At 42.6% G+C, this 17462-nt stretch overlaps 1 protein-coding gene across 1 annotated transcript in view; it reads left to right on the top strand.

Moving 5' to 3' along the window:
• The window catches only part of LOC126185111 (probable low affinity copper uptake protein 2), a 66952-nt gene extending 54214 nt beyond the window's left edge, over positions 1-12738 (top strand). The window contains exon 5 of the mRNA XM_049927921.1: positions 12431-12738. Within this exon, the coding sequence (XP_049783878.1) occupies positions 12431-12567 (137 nt within the window). The 3' untranslated portion in view covers positions 12568-12738. The remainder of the gene's footprint in view (positions 1-12430) is intronic.
• The last annotated feature ends 4724 nt before the right edge of the window (positions 12739-17462 follow it).

Below are 17462 nucleotides of genomic sequence, written 5' to 3'. Positions count from 1 at the left end.
TTTTGACCCCATCAGTGTGGTTTCCAGGAGGGACAATCCTAAATCTACCATCTGGTTATGTTGGAAACAGTGATCCAATATGCTTTTCCTGAATGCCAACACATCATAGCAGTCTGTTATGACCTACCTGAGGCATATGATCCAGCTTGGCACCTTCACATTTTACTCACCCTTCATGACTGGGGCCGTTGAGGCTCCCTACTGACTTCTATTCAGTTTTCTTTTTTTTCCCACACCATTTGATTCAAGTTAGACTTGGTACATCACTCGGCTTCCAGTGGGTACGGGGGAATGGCATTCTGCAGGACTGTGCTAAGTTTTACACTCTTGATCATTGCCATGAGGGGGCTATAGACCTCCATTAGGCATCCGAAGGGTCTCCTCTTGGACACTTCCCCATTACTGACAATTCTTTCTTGCAAAGCAAATGTCTGTAGTCGTACCACAGGTCCTCCCTGACCCAGAACTCTACTTGAGTAGCAAACATGTGGACATTGTTGCACAGTCCTGATATTTGGGGCTTCTGTTTGATAAAAAGCTGAATTGGCTGCTCCATATTCGTCAACTAAAGACCAGCTGCATGTGGAACCTTAATGCTGTCCACTTCCTTGCCCACACCTCTTGTCGTGCGGATTGCAATACTCTATTCTGTTTTTACCATATGCTGGTCTCATAGGCACCTTCATCTTTGAAATTTTTGGACTCAGGCCATCAACATGGAGTAAGACTGGCAACTGGCACCTTAAAGACTAATCCCTTAGACTGTCTTCTTGCTGAAGCATTAGTCTTTCCTCTTCATTTCCCACTGTACCAATTCTTGCTCTCTTATTCAGTCAACATCAGACAATTTCCCAATTATCCAACTTAACACATGCTTTTTGTATATGGGGGGGCATCAACTTCATGACACCCACACTCAGATGAGATTACAGTTTGAATGTGCATTGAGGCCTTCTGCTGGGGCGTCTTCCTAACCTTGTCCAGAATGTGCTCTCCATTCTTATCTGCACAACCCAGACCATGAATGGGATCCATCTGTTTCAATGTCCTAAAGTCTGTCTTACCCATGACCTTTCAGCATTTGTTCCTTTCAGTTCCTCTAGAGTATCATGGTGCCACTGTCATTTTCACTGATGGCACTAAAACTGTAATTAGAATGGGATAAGCTTTTATATCGCCCACTGGTCAGGAAAAACATTCATTGCTGGGAATGTTTAGTGTTCTTACACTGAAGCTGATAGCCATTAACAGAGCCCTACATTTTATTAAACAGACTTCCTATAAATTTGTAGTGTGTCCGCCGCTCGTGGTCTCGCGGTAGCGTTCTCGCTTCCCGAGCACGGGGTCCCGGGTTCGATTCCCGGCGGGGTCAGGGATTTTCACCTGCCTCGAGATGACTGGGTGTTTGTGTTGTCCTCATCATTTCATCATCATCCAGGAAAGTGGCGAAATTGGACTGAGCAAAAGGTTGAGACATTGTACGGGCGCTGATAACCACGCTGTTGAGCGCCCCACAAACCAAACATCATCATCTCAATTTGTAGTGACTCAATGAGCAGGCTACAGGCCATCAATCCATGTTACACCTTCTCTTAGACCTTGGTTATACTGCCTGCTCGGTTGTCTTTCTGTGTATTCCAAATCATGTAGGTATCTCAGGCAATGAAGTGGCCAACCATTTGGCTAGAGAAGCGATTACTCGCCCAACATGCACTTTGACAATTCCAGGTGTGGATTTGCATGTGCAAATAAGATCTTTGCTCATTCATAAATGGAACAGCATCTGGTGGACTACTGTCCCCTTTAATAAATTCCACACTATTAAGGGGCTCCGGAAAGGCTCAAAATCATGAAAAGTTCAATTTTTACTTTTTTGCATTTTCTGACTCTGCAGACTATTACCTTTTAATAGATATATAATTTATTCAATTCCGAAGACTACAACTATTTTTAAATTTATTTTGAAATGTGTTCCACATGGGCGTGACCCACTGCGGCGCTCTTAAACTGCTGTCAAATGGTGTTATTATTAACGTCCGTGTTCATCAGGTACATTTTAGTGATGTGAGATAAAGTATGTGTTGTGGCTAACCTGTGATGGTTCAATATATATCGCTGGTGTGATTGTCGATTGTTTCATGTCTATTTACTCTGTCGTTATCTCGAAAAGATTCGTAATTAATTCTGTTTCTTGAGTCTCTGTTTTGTTGAAGTATAATAATGAGTAAAAGTAAAGTTGCTGTTGCGACTTTCAATGATGGCAACATTGTAAGGTGCAAGGTATTTAGAAATATGGGAATGAAGATAGGTTCTAACATGGGACGAGCGATGCTTGCTTTAGACAAGGAATGCCTTCGGGCTGCAGACAGGGCTGTAAAGAGTCTAGAAATACAAGCAAGAGTAAACAGGAGGAGGAACAAGAGGAAGCTGGAGGAGGAGTTTGCAGAGGATGAAGATAATCCATCCTATGGACCTGGAATGCACTAAAAAGTTAATCCAATCTTTGTCGCTCGATTCCCAAAACTTTTATTTTCTCATACTAATTACATGTTTTCTAAGGATCTTCCAAACATATTTGTTTCAAACTTTCAGTAAATGTTACACAGTACCTTCTGCATAATTTAACACAGCCTTTTCCCAAAAAACTGTATATTTTTGAATATATAAATAAAAAATTGCAAAAAAATGTTGTGAATTTTCATTACAATTGAAAAAAAATCATCTTTAATAACTGAACTAAAATTTTGTAAAATCCCTGTGTTAAGTTGTAGCCCATATTCCAATAAATAATCTGTAAAAAGTTCAACTTCCTACCTCAAATACTTTGTGAGGAAAGATGTAATTTATAAGCGTTATTTTAACATTGCAAGTATAGGGCGTTCCGGAGCCCCTTAAGGAGAATTGTGCTACTTGGCACTCTTCCTTCTGTTCCTACTCACTTTTGGGAGGATGACAGTTCAAATCCCCATTCAACCATTCAGAGTTAGGTTTTGCATGATTTCCCTGAATCGATTCCTCTGAAAGGGCATGGTCAATTTCCTTACCCATCCTCTCTAATCCAAGCTTGTGCTCCATTTCTAATGACTATGATGTTGATGGGACATTCAACACTAATGTTCTTCCTTTCCATTCCTTCTGGAAGGAATCCACTGTCCTATGTCACCTCCACATCGGTGATACTAGACTAACCCGTAGTTTTACGCAACAAGCCACACCCTTGTTGTGGTTACGGAGCCTTACAGTCAGTAGCTCACCTCCTAGTGGAATGCCCCTTTCTTCTGGCTCTCCATGCTAAGCATGGTCTTCTGGATTCCTTACCTCTAATATCAAAGGATGACTTGCATACTGTAGAACTGTTTCTCCATTTTCTCTGTGAAAGTGGTTTTTACTCTCAGACATAAAAATTTTAATAATACCTTTGGGACGGAGACAGCAGTGGTTGGGGTTGCAACATTCCTGCCATATATCGGGTGTGGGAGCCTCTTGACCCTACCTTCCTTGCCAGCTGTCACCGTCATCCCACTTTTAGCCTTGGTTTAATTGCTTTAGATGTGGTTTGCCCCTTTTTCTGCTGCACCATATTTTCTGTTTTAGGGATAGCACACCATTGAATAGTTGGTGCTGTTCCCCCTCAAATGCATTGACTGTAATGGGTAGGGGGTGTGAGGGTTGTGGGTGGGATGGCTGCCATCACATGCAGAACCCCAGCGACACTTACTTGGGCCTACCCACCTGCTGCCTTGATTATTGTTACATTGTTGATGGGCTAACTGAGTCCATTACATTTCTAGCCTTCTCACTTTTACTTTTGTGGTACTTCTGACTTGAAGGCATTCTTTACTCTGCAACTGTCTTTGCTCTTAAGTGTTGGTGGGGGGAGTCAGATGCTGGTGTAGTTTCTCTCACCACAGAAGAGTTCTGGGAGACCAGGTGTCTGCTCTGACCTATGTACCAGTTGGATCCATGTATTTTTACTTCTCCGTAAATTATTTCTCAGCTCTGGCATCAGTTTTGGTTTCAGTGCCTTGATTTTACCACTTCTACGTGCTTTCATCATTGGCCTACATTTGTCTCTTAACTCGCAACCACCCACCCACCCACCCACCCACCCACCCACCCACCCACCCACCCACTGACAATGACGACGACGACAACGACGACGACAACAACGATGATGACGACAGGTACTACTGCTAATTCTTCCTCTTCCTCTTCCTCAATAGCGACAATGATGACGACAACCTAATGCAGTTCGGGGGTGGGGGTGGGGTGGTTTGACCATCTGGGAGTCGTTGTCAGTACTCTCTGTACCATCTGGATCCTGTTTTTTATGGAAAAAATAAGTCCAGATTTCCTTGAAGGAATGTCATAATTTGTTTGAGGTTTGGTTCCTCGCTGTATCCTTTGCAGGTACAGTGCAGTTACAGGGTACGCTTATAGGTAGTTCTGTAAGGTGTCATCTATTTGCAAGCACAGTGTTTTCCAAGAGCCAGATGTGAGATCTGGTCCCATAGGTGGTCTGGATAGGGCATTGTGTTGGCATGTTGTACTGTTGGCTGATAGTGAATTGAATGATTGTCATTTTTGAGGAAGAGGGCCCAGCATTGTAGGCATGTCGTTTTTTACGGAAGGCAGTCCTTAGGACTCAGGAAGGAAATTAATGGTTTATGGTCTGTTATGAGGTGAAATTTTGTCCTGTAAAGAAATATGCGGAATTTTTGGATGCCAAATATGATAGCCAGAGATTTTTTTAATTTTTGTTGATTTATTTGAGAGTGATCTGGGCTGAAGTCAGTGTTTTGGAGGCATAAGGGATTAGCTGTTCACACCCATCATCACTTTAAATAAGACAGAATGGCCTTGATGCCATGCTTGCAAGGATAAGGTGTTTTTGATGGATCATAGATTACCAGATGAGGAGCGAATAATAAACGTTTTAACTTGTGAAGAGTCTCCTGAGACTGCTGTGAGCATTCCTATTTTATATCTTTCTTACATAGATTATTAAGAGCTCTGGCAGTCTAGGTGGTATTTGGTATACATTTTGCATGATAATTTATACAAAGAGATGACTGAAGGACTTTTAAGTTCATAGGCACCTGGATTTTTCTATGGCTTCCACATGCTGCCGAGTTAGTTGAAGTCCTTTACAACTCAATATGCGGCAGAAGTACTCCACTTGATCTTGAAAGAATTCACTCTTTTGTTGGTTATGCTTCAGTCCATTTTGCTGGAGTCTCTGGAACAGTAGACATAAGTTCACAAGATGTTGTTCCCCTGTAGTGCTACTTGCTAATGTATAGTGCAGTAATATATTTTGTTCTAAATGTTTTGAAATAGTTGCTTCAAAAAAATCGTTTGAAAATTGTTAGCACCCTAGCAACTCCGCAAGGCAGTCTGTTGTATCTGTACAATTCCAATGTAGTGTTGATGGCTATGAATTGGTTGGACTGTTCATCTAGTAGCAGATGCAAATTAGCGTCAGAAAGGTCGGTTTTTGAAAGTACTGCCCATCTGATAGTCTTGACATCAGTTCTCTTGTCTGTGGAATGGCATAGACATTACTTTCTGATTGTGCTTACATAGTTTATTTAAAGTCACCAATGGAGCCATTTAGTTTTCATATCATTACCAACAGTTTTGCCCATTAACTGGATGTGACAGCTGTGAGGTTGTCTTGTTGCACCAGACAAACTAATTTCAACTTGAGATAATCTTGCAATGCTACGGATACTGGTGTAGCTCTAAAGTAGAGACATCCTGCAGAAGACTTTAGCTGAATGTGAGCTACATAATTATTTGCACACCCTAAGTGTGGTGCAAATAGTTCTGAAATTTCAGTGCACAGTGAATGGAGATTGAGTGGTACGACTGCTGTTACAATGTTGCTGTCACCTACTATTTTACAAAGAAAATATGAAAAACCATCCATCTCAAAAATGTCTTGTACTTGATGACTTGATGGCACAGCTAAGAAAGTAATGAGACAACTGACTTTTTGTACTGTTACTGTGCATTTAGTGCTCAGAAGTGATCGGTGCTTGCTGTAGGACTATAACCTTGTTATGTCAGCTGAAGAGACAGAGAACCAAATGAAGCATAGGTTTCCTCATTTGCAATAGGAATTGGTGAATTGGTTTAAACAAGAAATTTTATTAATTGGTTGTTAAATGTTAATGATAGAGAGAACTTTCGCAGTTGCTCTGTGAAAGGTTTCAGCTGAGGCTAAAACATGTTCATGCTGGTGCAGTGTCATCTGTGCAATGCAATTTCGCTTTTGTAAAGTTCCGTCACGTTTACTTGTTTACAGCACTGTGCACAGTGCATTTCCCTAGATGGCCACAGAGTGAACATAACTGGGCACCCTGGGTACTGCTTCCTGCTGTTGTTATAGCAAGGATGGATGGTAGAATGGTTACATGAAGGTTGCAAGTCAAATACGAGCCACCGCTGTTTCATTTTTTTAGTTTTGTCCATAAATGGATGTTAGGGTTTGAAGCCTGAGTTGAATGACAAAGACAAAGCTCTTAGGGGCTTATCATTCATTTCCTGGCTACGAGCTTGGTGACCCTGGGGTTCATGAGCTGGGGACTGGTAAGTACCGCCAGTCCTTGTCATCGTTAGCTCTGGGCATGCTTCAACGACCACTATGTAGAGTGGCAGTGAAACATTGTATATCACAGGGAATGGGCATCTTGGCTAAAGTGCCTGGATTCCGAGGATGGTAAAAACCTCTATACAAAAACCCTGTATCTCGTGTGCTGTGCACTGATGAGACACATTGTTGTTGAAGTGGGACAGCCGTTAACAGGTGACCTCTGGGTAACATGCTGCACGTTAGTTGTATAGAGTTTACCTAGGCATGTGGGGCTTTGTCTAGGTGGACTTTTGTTTCTCTAGCTGCTCATGGGTCTGGGACGGATCCTTCAAAATTTTCTCTTCCTCCTCTCAGTGGAAAGGGTGGACAATCAAACAAGAGGGGTCTTGTTGCCAGTCCTCCAGACTTGGTGTTTACGGAATGTCTTTCAATCTCTATTAACAGAACACGTGCTGGTGGCCAGAAAGTGTTCCTTATAGTTAAATGGAAAGAGGGTAGCTTTGAGAAAGTCTCACTTTTTTACATACAAAAAGGTTTATAGGACATTGTTAGTACTTTCAGATCTTTGAAGTGTCTTGAAATGGGACTCTGTTGGTAGAAACAAGTAATTCCCAACAAGTGAAGTACATCCAGAAACCTCAGTGCCTCGAGGGGTACATGCAATTGAAAGCAAACTGCAAAACACCTTCAACTACAGCAAAGGTGTTGTCACTCGCAGAGATCTGGTTGACATTCCCCAATAAGAACTGAAAGCTGAGAGGTCCCAGGAAGGAATTGTTGATGTGCAAAACATAACAAAAAGGGTGGATGGCGATCTTGTGAAATCAGACTCATTTGTACTGACTTTCAGCAGCACGAAATTTCCACAGCAAGTTGAGGCAGGTTTCCTTCACCTCAGTGTGTGACCTTATTTCCCAACCCCATGCGCTATTTTACTTGCCAGCACTTTGGGCACACCACCATGGGATGTAAGGGGAAAAAACCACCTGTGGCAAATGTGGTGGCTGAGGGGTTGGTTGGTCATTTCCTCTAAAGTGTGTAAACTGCTCTGGGGGTCACCCTGTCTGGAGTAGGGACTTTAATGTCTTGAAGAAAGGAAGATACAGGAGATCAAAACTACTTATTGTATCTCATATAGTGAGGCCAAAGATATCTATGAGGCCATGCAGCCCCTAGTGTTCATTATCTCCTTTATGTCTGTCCTTAAACAGCCAGTTCAGAAGACCGATGCTGCTACACAAATGGACGTTGCTAGTGTTAGCACTAGTGCCTGCATTTGTCATTGCACTGGTGCTGCTGCAGCCACTCCAAAGCCTGTACCTCCTCCCAGAACATCAGACAAGGCCATGGTTGCCAAAGTTGTGGAACTCCTTGCCACTCCTCAGGTTCAGACTGATCCACCATTCAGCACTGCCACTACAACCTCTACAACTGTGGCTGCAAAATCTCCCCAGACAAAAACACCAAAGGCTAAAGAAAGAATCAGCCCCAATTGAGATGGGAAACAAACCTCCACATTATGTGATAGACTCTTATAGACCATTTCCTCTGACCATTTCTCTTACTGGGAGACTTCAATACCCATAATGTATTATGGGGCTTGAGGTATACTTGCCCACGGGTTGAGTCTCAGAGAACCTCACGATGTCTCAGGAGCGGTGCATCCTGAATACAGGCAGTTCGTTCCACTCACATCACAGATGCTACTGACTTGTCCTCAACCATCGACCTCTTCTTCTGCTCTCCTGCCCTTTCAGACTCAGCCCAGAGGAGAGAAACTGATGACCTTAATTCCAGTGACCACTTCCCCCTGTGGATCCACCTACTGGATGGAGGATTGCTTGAACAGATGCCACTGAAATGGATGGTCAGCAGGACTAACTAGATGCTGTTCAGCCAGCTGGCTGTGTTTGAACACCATGACAAGGTCTAGGAATGGGTGGACCACATCACACAAGTGATCCATCATGCCGCTGACTTATTGATCGCCGGCTGGAGTGGCCATGCAGTTCTAGGCGCTACAGTCTGGAACCGCGGGACCGTTACGGTCGCAGGTTCGAATCCTGCCTCGGGCGTGGATGTGTGTGATGTCCTTAGGTTAGTTAGGTTTAAGTAGTTCTAAGTTCTAGGGGACTGATGACCTCAGAAGTTGAGTCCCATAGTGCTCAGAGCCATTTTGAACATATTGATCCCAAAGTCTTCAGTCATATTAGAAAGCAGTCTGTACCTTGGTGCACTGATGAGTGCTGTTCATCAATCTGGGATAGGCGTGCAGCTCTTTGACAGTTTAAATGCTGCCCAACAGCTGACAGCTCAGCCTTTAGAGTCAGGGCAGCCAAGCCTTGATGTGTAATTAAGGAGAGCAAGAAAAGCCCATGGGAAGTGCTCCATCAACTGATCCACTTGTTCTACGGGAGCATAGGGAGCCATCCTGAGGATTTCTGGTATACACAGTCGTTTACCAGTATTGTCAGTGCTGAAATAAGGGTATCTCCAAACAACACCTGGAGACATTGCTCAGATGATGGCAGAGCATTTTGCAAAGACTACTGTCAGTGCCAACCAGGATCCTGGGTGTCACAGCTACAGTGCAACTGTAAAAATGTGCAAGGTGGATTTCAGATCCAACGGTTCTAAATATTACAACTCCTCTTTCTCCCTGTGGGAACTGTAACTGGCACTGTCTGAGACTTGTGATACTGCATCCAGTCACAACCAGATCTGTTACTGAAAGTTTCAATATTTGTGTGCAGTGTCAAAGGAAATCCCCCTTGAATGTTTTAATTTGATGTAGCAGACAAGTCACTTTGCCAGTCTTGGAGAGAGGCAGTTTTGATCCCTCTCCTTATACTAGGAAGGGATTGCATGTCTCCCAATAGTTACCAGAGTATTACCTTAACAAGCTATCTCAGAAGACCCTTGAGCAAATGATTGTCATCTGGTCTGGTTGTTAGAGACCAAGCAACTTCTTAGCTGGACTCAATGTGCATTATGGAGATTTCAGTCCACTGTCGACAAACTGACCTGCTAGAGGCAGCTGTTCAGCAAGCTTTCCTTTGTAGAGATTGCTGTCTCAGTATTCTATTTGAGATCAGTAAGGCATACGACACTACTTGGAGAGACAGTATTCTAGAGTAACTTAATCAGTGCGACTTTCATGACTGCCTCCCACACAATTTTTGTGTGTGTGTGTGTGTGTGTGTGTGTGTGTGTGTGTGTGTGTGTGTTTATTTATTTATAATGAAGGCCTTTTTGGCCAAAAACTTACTTGATGGCAGCTTTTTTGTTGTGCCTATTTGTGACTCAGCATCTCCACTATATGTTGAGTAGCAAGCATCCTTTTCATAATATTGTCATTATTTGGGGTATAGTAGATAACAGAAAAGCACTCTGTTAAGCAATGTTGGTTATGTTACTCACCCGAAATTGGAGCGCCAGGCATCTGTAGTTTGAGTCACAGCCTTTGTCTTTTGGCTGAAATGGTGTGAATGGTTGTGGTGAATGCTACCCTGGCTTCGTGCGCTGGAATACATCTACATGACTGCTCTGCAGTTCACAATTAAGTGCCTGGCAGAGGGTTCATCAAACCACCTTTAAACTACTTCCCTACTGTTCCACTCTCGAACAGCACGCGGGAGAAACAAACACTTAAATCTTTCCATGTGAGCTCTGATTTCTCCCATTTTATTTTGATTATCATAATCCGGGTCGCCCAGTGTCAAGCAAATCCATCACTAATCCATAGCACAGCAATCCAAAATATAGTCCAGTAAAAATACAGTAGAGAGCCAGGTCATGGAAGTAAGGTATAAGCACGGTAGAGACTTCAGCGTAGCACGATTCAAAGTGTGTTGACTTGCGAGCCAGTTTTTATCTCCTCCTTGATGCCAGTGGCCAGGCTCTTGCGATGGCCTGCTGGCTCCTCGTACCGGCTGCCGGAGAAGTCATTGATGACAGACATTGCAGCATAGTGGCCTTGCTGTTGCATGACAGACACATAGTACCAGCTTTCCATTCCCTGCTTTGTACTGGCTTGCCAACTGATCTCCTGAGATACAGCTGCTTCTCTTGGAAGATTTCTTTAATTTCCCAGTAGGCATCATCTATCTTTCTCATTGTTAAGCATGTTTCAACAGATTTGCATTTCTTCTGTAGCCATGCCTACTTTGCCATTGTGCACTTTCTGCCAGTTTCATGTTTTAGTTGTCTCTGTCCTCTTTTTGCCTGCTTTATTTACCGAATTTTTGTGTTTCCTCCCTTCATCAATTAAATTCAGTGCCTCTTGTGTTATCAAAGGATTTCTACTAGACCTTGTCTTTTGGCTATTTGAGCCTTGTCTGCCTTCACTATTTCATCTCTCAAAGTGACCCAGTCTTCTTCTGTTCTTTTCCTTTACCCTGTTTTTCAATTGTTGTCTAATGCTGCCTTTGAAATTCTTGACTACCAATGATCTTTGAATTTAGTCATTTCCCATCTCCTTAACTTACTGACTTTGTGCAACTTCTTAACTTTTATTCTATAGTTCATAACCAATAAATTTTGACCATGGTCCATATTTGCTTCTGGAAATGTTCCTATTTTTTTCTTCAAACTCTGTGTCTTGCCATTATATAATCTTACAAGGTTTATAATTTAAGCAGCAACCAGCCACAAGTATGGCTTAATAAAGGTTATTTAACTCAAACCATTACATGTTTTGGATTCTTACAAAGCTATCTTCAGACAGCTTCTTACAGCTTTCCTTTCTTTCCTGCTGGGACCACATTTTGTTTTTGTTGCTGATGTTGTGCACTAAGTAATGAACACACAACAAGGTTTCATTAGGAAAGAAAGGAAAGCTGTAAGAAGGCATCTGAGGCTGGATCTGTAGGAATCCGAAACTGGTAATGGTTTGATCTAAAGAAACTTTTTTAAACCATACTTGTGGAAGGTTGCTGCTAAATTATGAGGTATATAATTTTACTATGTCATGTCTCTCAACATGTGAACTGCTGACAAGATTGCATTTTATAATTATCTGAAACCATCTGTTGTGTGTCCAGCTCCCTTCCACACCTACAGCTTCCTTTCATGGTTAATAAAACCAAGGGTTAGCAATGATTAAAATGTGCTTTGTCCAAAATTTTACCTTGCAGCTTCATTTTTCATTCCTTTCCCCAATTTCATATTTTATCACTACTTCTCCTTCTCTTCCAGTCCCCTGTCACAGTCAAATTGTTGTCTCAAAATAATGAGATTCGCAAGTCAGAGGTATATGAAAGGATATGTCAAAGTTGGAAATTTGATAACAACACAACAGAACCTCGTAAATTTTTATTGATTGTTAAGAAACCATTAAAAGCTCTTGAATGTTCATACTGCTGTGATGATTTAGCTCTGTATGAGTGTGACTCCGTGCTTTTGGTGGAAGGAGAGTGTTTTTAGCTATAGATGAAATGATACTGCAAGTGATAGATATGTACAGGTGGCAGGAGATATTAAAAAAAATGATCAGGTTCAGAAGATGAAGATAATCTTGAACTCCGTCAACAGTCTCTAAATTGTACAAAATTTAAAGACACAAGCAGACATTGTCCAAAATTTTACCTTGCAGCTTCATTTTTCATTCCTTTCCCCAATTTCATATTTTATCACTACTTCTCCTTCTCTTCGTTTGGTAAGTCACATCTTCTTTGTTTTTAGATATATTTTTCCCACGTGGAATATTTCCCTCTATTATATATATGTGGGAGTAAATGTTCTTATTTACGTTGACTGTTAAGTAAATTTTAATGTAAATGTTTCTACAAAGAGCAATTTTTACATTTAAGTTCATTCATGATTTTGGTTTAGGTCCATCTGCTGGAAGGGGAAGTCGTGCTGCAGGAGTGTTGAAGACTGTTGCAGAAGACATATCAGATTCTGTACTTGCAGGTGGTAGCAATAACTTGAGTAATAGGAGTACTACTCCTGAAATTGTGACTGCATGATGGATTTTTAAGAAAGGACGGACTGATAGATAGTAGCTTTTCTTTTATAGTGTCTTTATTGATTGTCTGGAATATGACGTGAGCTTTTATTTGAAATAGCCTTTTTGTGTATATGTGAATCACTAAGTCTTGATTCTGATGTACAACAAGTTAAAAAATAAAAGTTAAAAATAACATGACATTTTTATTTTAAAAAAATCCTCATCCAGACTTCTTTCACAAAGCTAAGTGAAAGTACTTGTCCAGTAACAGGAAAAGAAACTTCAGAAATATGATTATATAGTCATGTGAAGGTATTTGTGATTGGTAATACTGGTTGAATCAGTTTGTGTTTCCTGGCACGGTTATTTTTGTACTATCACTATATAGGTAATAGACATCTGAACATGCATTTGAAACTGTTGAAACCACTAATGTAAAAAAGTGATTGTGCCAGGAAATAAAAATTATTGGATAAACGTTAGTTTATCACAGTTGGCAGCTGTGTCCTAATAATGGTGATTTTTGTTTGATATTTTATGACTAGCATCAACATTAGGGTTATGTTTGAGCTCAGAAATAGGCATTTTTCATTTTGGTCATGTAGAATTAAGTTTGTGGCAATAGGACTATAGTGTGTGAGGAAGATACTAGTGGAGATGGAGGCCAGGGGAATTTTGAAATTGAAAGATGTGTTACACGGACAATTGCAGTTCACAGGAGCTGGTGATGGTTGACATGGCAGCTTTTACAGGAGGCCCTTCCTCTGCAGGGATACGATATGTCTGAAACGTGGGTGTTTTGCATGTACAAGGGGGGCTGATGACCCTGTAGTTTGGTCCCTTTACTCCCCAAACCAACCAACCAAGCATGTACACTGATCAGCCAGAACATTATGAGCACTGACCTACTATTGATATAAACCCATCCAGGCAATAGCAGTCTGACTTGATGAGGAATGATTGCTAATCAGACAAATGCATGGTGTATGTAGAATGGGGAAGGTGCGCAATCTATTTGAGTTTGACTGAGGACAGATTTTGGTGGCCCGTAGGCTTGACATGAGCATTTTAAAAACTGCATGCCTTGTGGGGTGTTGAAGTGATGAAACCAAGTCTGGATGTCACAGGGTTGGTTGGCCACCCCTCATTACAGATGTCTGACATTGTAGGCTGGGAAAACTGGTAAAACAGGACAGGTGGTGTCCATACTGTAATGCTGGGCAGAGTATAAGTTTATGTGAACACACAGTGCACCGAACACTCCTAAAGATGGGCCCTCCGCAGCTGATGAACCATGCATGTGCTACGACATCGCCAACTACAACTGAAATGGCCATGTGAACCTTTGGCTCTGGCCATTGGGGTAGTGGCAGAGTGTGGCATCGTCTGATGGATCTCGGTACTTTATCATGCCAATGGGAGGGCATGAATCCATCTTCTTCCAGGGGAACAGCTCCTCGACATGTATACTGAGGGACAGAGACAATCTGGTGGCAGGTCCATTATGCTCTGGGGAACATTCCTGTCAGCATCCCAAGGCCAATGCCAAGGAGTATCGTATACTGGTTGCAGACCATGTACTTCCCATCATGACAATCATGTTTCCTGATGCAGTGATATTTTTCAGCAAGAGAATGATCCATGTCACAAGACCAGGAGAGTGATGGAGTGGTTCGAGAAACACAGTGGTGCAGTGATGAGTTCCAATTGATGTGCTGAACCCCCCCCCCCTCCCCCCCCCCAACTCACCAAATCAGAACCTGATGAAACATATCTGGGATGTGACCTGAATGTGGTGTCAGAGCTCATTCCCTCCTCCCCCCCTCCCCCCTCCCCCCTCCTGGAATTTATGGGAATTAATTGACTTGGGTGTGCAGATTTAGTGCGAACTCCTTCCAGCGACCTACCAAGGCCTCATTGCTTCTATGCCACAATGCATTGCCGCTCTTATCCGTGCCATAAGTGGACGTACCAGCTATTAGGTAGATGATAATAATGTCCTGGCTGATCAGTGTGTATGACCAATGTGGCAAGAAGTTATGAGGTGCTGTGGCATAAGGGTGGACCAGGATATTTTGTAGATTGGATGGGTGGTGGAATGCCATTTTGGGGGAGATGGAAAGTATTTTGAGTGTGATATCCTACATTTCACAGCATCATGAAACGTAGCCAAAGACCTAGTTAAGGATGTGGTTTAGCTTTTACGGTCATTTCTACACCAAAATATCGTTCCCATGTAGTTAAGCTACTGACAGATGACGTATCTGCAGTTTTAGAGAAATCCCTATCCCAGTATACTGAAGTTCACTTGACCATTATAGACAGGTTCTACCTCCCTAAAGTGGTTAGCACACTGGACTCACATTCGGAAGGACGACAGTTCAATACCGCGTCTGGCCATCCTGATTTAGGTTTTCCGTGATTTCCCTAAATTGCTCCAGGCAAATGCCGGGATGGTTCCTGTGAAAGGGCATGGCCGACTTCCTTACCCATCCTTCCCTAATCTGATGAGACTGATGACCTCGCAGTTTGGTCTCTTCCCCAGAAATCAACCCACCTCTACCTCCCTAAACCAATACAGCAAACAAATCTCCCACAGAATACACACATTCTCATAATACATCAGCCATCCCTATTAACCACCTGTGAATGATCACACTCTGCACTACCCATTACTACTATGGACTGGAACTTTTAAACTATACCTTCAGTAGGGGATTCCATTTTGTTTAATTGTACCCTCAACTGAGTAATATCCTTCCTAAAATCATTCCCTTATCTTCCAGAATTGTGTTCCACTGCCCATACAATCAAAGAAATATCAATCCTTATGGCATGCCACATTTGTATCTGGAAAGTAAAGTCCTTTCCCATGCACCTACCTACATCATGATATTTCATTCTGTTACAGACATATCTTATTCTTTTTGAGACATGGCTGCTTGTGGAAGTAGCCATGCCATATTCCAACTAAAACATAGCTTCTGTACAGCCTCCTATGTGGGCATGTCCACCAACCAACTGTACATCGAAACGGATGAACACCACCAAACTGGGACTGAGAGCAGTTGATCATCCATTGGTAGAATGTGCCACTGAGTACAAAATACTTAATTTTAATGGTTGTTTCACAAACTATACAATTGTGTATCTATCCCATCCTTCCCCACCATCAGAGCACCTGCTTCTCTGATGTGCTTAAATTGGAATTGCCCATACAAAACAAACTTCAGTTCTCAAATTCCCTTGACCTCAGTCTCCACTAGTCTCTGTACCATGCTCATTTCCACCCCTTTTCTCATGTCTTCTCTTCCTCTTTGTTGCAACAGCTCCCACAACTTTGTTTTAGTTGGATTCATCCATTTACTGAAATAAAGTCTCTGTCTTTCTGTGTTAAACCTGTACACTTGCTCTTGCTGATGCCATGTTGTTAACATTTTCATTACAGTTCCTCCCTCCCTCACCTTTTGCTTGTTGCTGTTTGGATGTCTGTTTGCTGGTCAGTATCTGAAGCACTGATACAGTTTGTTGGTAAAATTGCTGGAACTGATGAAATATGAATTAAGAGCGATTGTTAGACAATCTTATTAGGCAAACCTTAATTGCAATTATCTTTGAAAACATCTTCATGGTAGTGTCAACCTTAGTGTTGGTTGCCATATTATTGGGGTATTACTGCTATTTAACCAAATACATCAACTTTTCAAAAGGAGCAGCAAAATTAATATGGAAGTGCTGCTGTGGTTCATCTGGGGTCAGCTATTGTCAAAGAGCTGTGTGAGGTGCAGGTGGAATTTTTGCTGAAGTAGTACCACCAGAGAACTCCACTGGATGACTGACACAACAAACTTTATTAATTCAGAAAACAACTTATTGTAGTGGGTACACCAACCACAGAGTGGCTCACAATAACAATTCAATAACACACTTACAGAGGAAAACATGTAACTGAGCTAGAGGTGGCTGGGCTTGTCTATAAAAGATGTCAGACAGCCAGTAGAGTGTGCAGATGAGAGACTGCACGCACATCCGCAAGTGGCGGCTTCTGATAGTTGTCAAACTTCTAGCTGTACCTGATGACTTCTGTGGCATGTCTTATGACTGTGTGTCCTCATCTTAGGTGAGGGTCTATGTGGATCACTACACCCCTACCCCCCTGGGGGCTGAGCATTGCTGATCCCCGGGTGAGATGTGGATGGTTGACGTGAGCAGAGTACTGGTGCCCTCTCTCACTTTTGGAGCATGAGATGACACAACCAGCAATGGGCAGTCCAAGTTGGGATCCGTGGCGGTGTCCGACGGCAGTGTGGAAGGTGGAGGCGACAGTGCCGCAGGCTGAGACTGCTCCTGTGACATCAGACTGACAAGGGCTATGCACTCTGGTTGGAACGCCACTGAAGCTGCTGGTGGAGGTTGTGAAGATGTAGGTTCGTCGGGCAGAGGCACTGCCGTAGGTGGAAGAAGAAACTAGAACCCTTGAGGCTAGGAGATGCCCATTGACCAGGGTGGTACTGTAGTTGGGACAGACAGGGGGTTGGGTACTAACCCAGATGCAGAGCTGATTTTGAAGGCACCTGACATCCTGGTCCACTGTCCCTATGATGCAGATGTGGTGTCTGTTCTGGTGCATGCTGACTGTTGGTATCCAGTGGGGGTGCTGATCAAAACCATTCTCTCAGACTGCTGTCCCTGGCGTAAAACCTGGAACACAATGGTTGGTGAGATCCAGTATGGAGGAGATGGAGCAACATCCTTGGCTGGCACCCATGGAGAAGCTCCACTGGGTTTGCAGGAAGTAATAGGAGATGTCCAGTAGGACACCAGAAAAAAAATTTAATGCCTCTTCAGTGTAGAAGTCTTGCAGATATTTCTTCATTGTGTCTTAAAGGTGTGAACTGTTCACTCGGCCTCCCG

The sequence above is a fragment of the Schistocerca cancellata genome, chromosome 4, assembly GCF_023864275.1.
Source record: "Schistocerca cancellata isolate TAMUIC-IGC-003103 chromosome 4, iqSchCanc2.1, whole genome shotgun sequence".
In the NCBI taxonomy this organism is placed as follows: domain Eukaryota; kingdom Metazoa; phylum Arthropoda; class Insecta; order Orthoptera; family Acrididae; genus Schistocerca; species Schistocerca cancellata.
The sequence above is the reverse complement of the archived record's forward strand: the minus strand, read 5'-3'. Positions and strand labels throughout refer to the sequence as shown.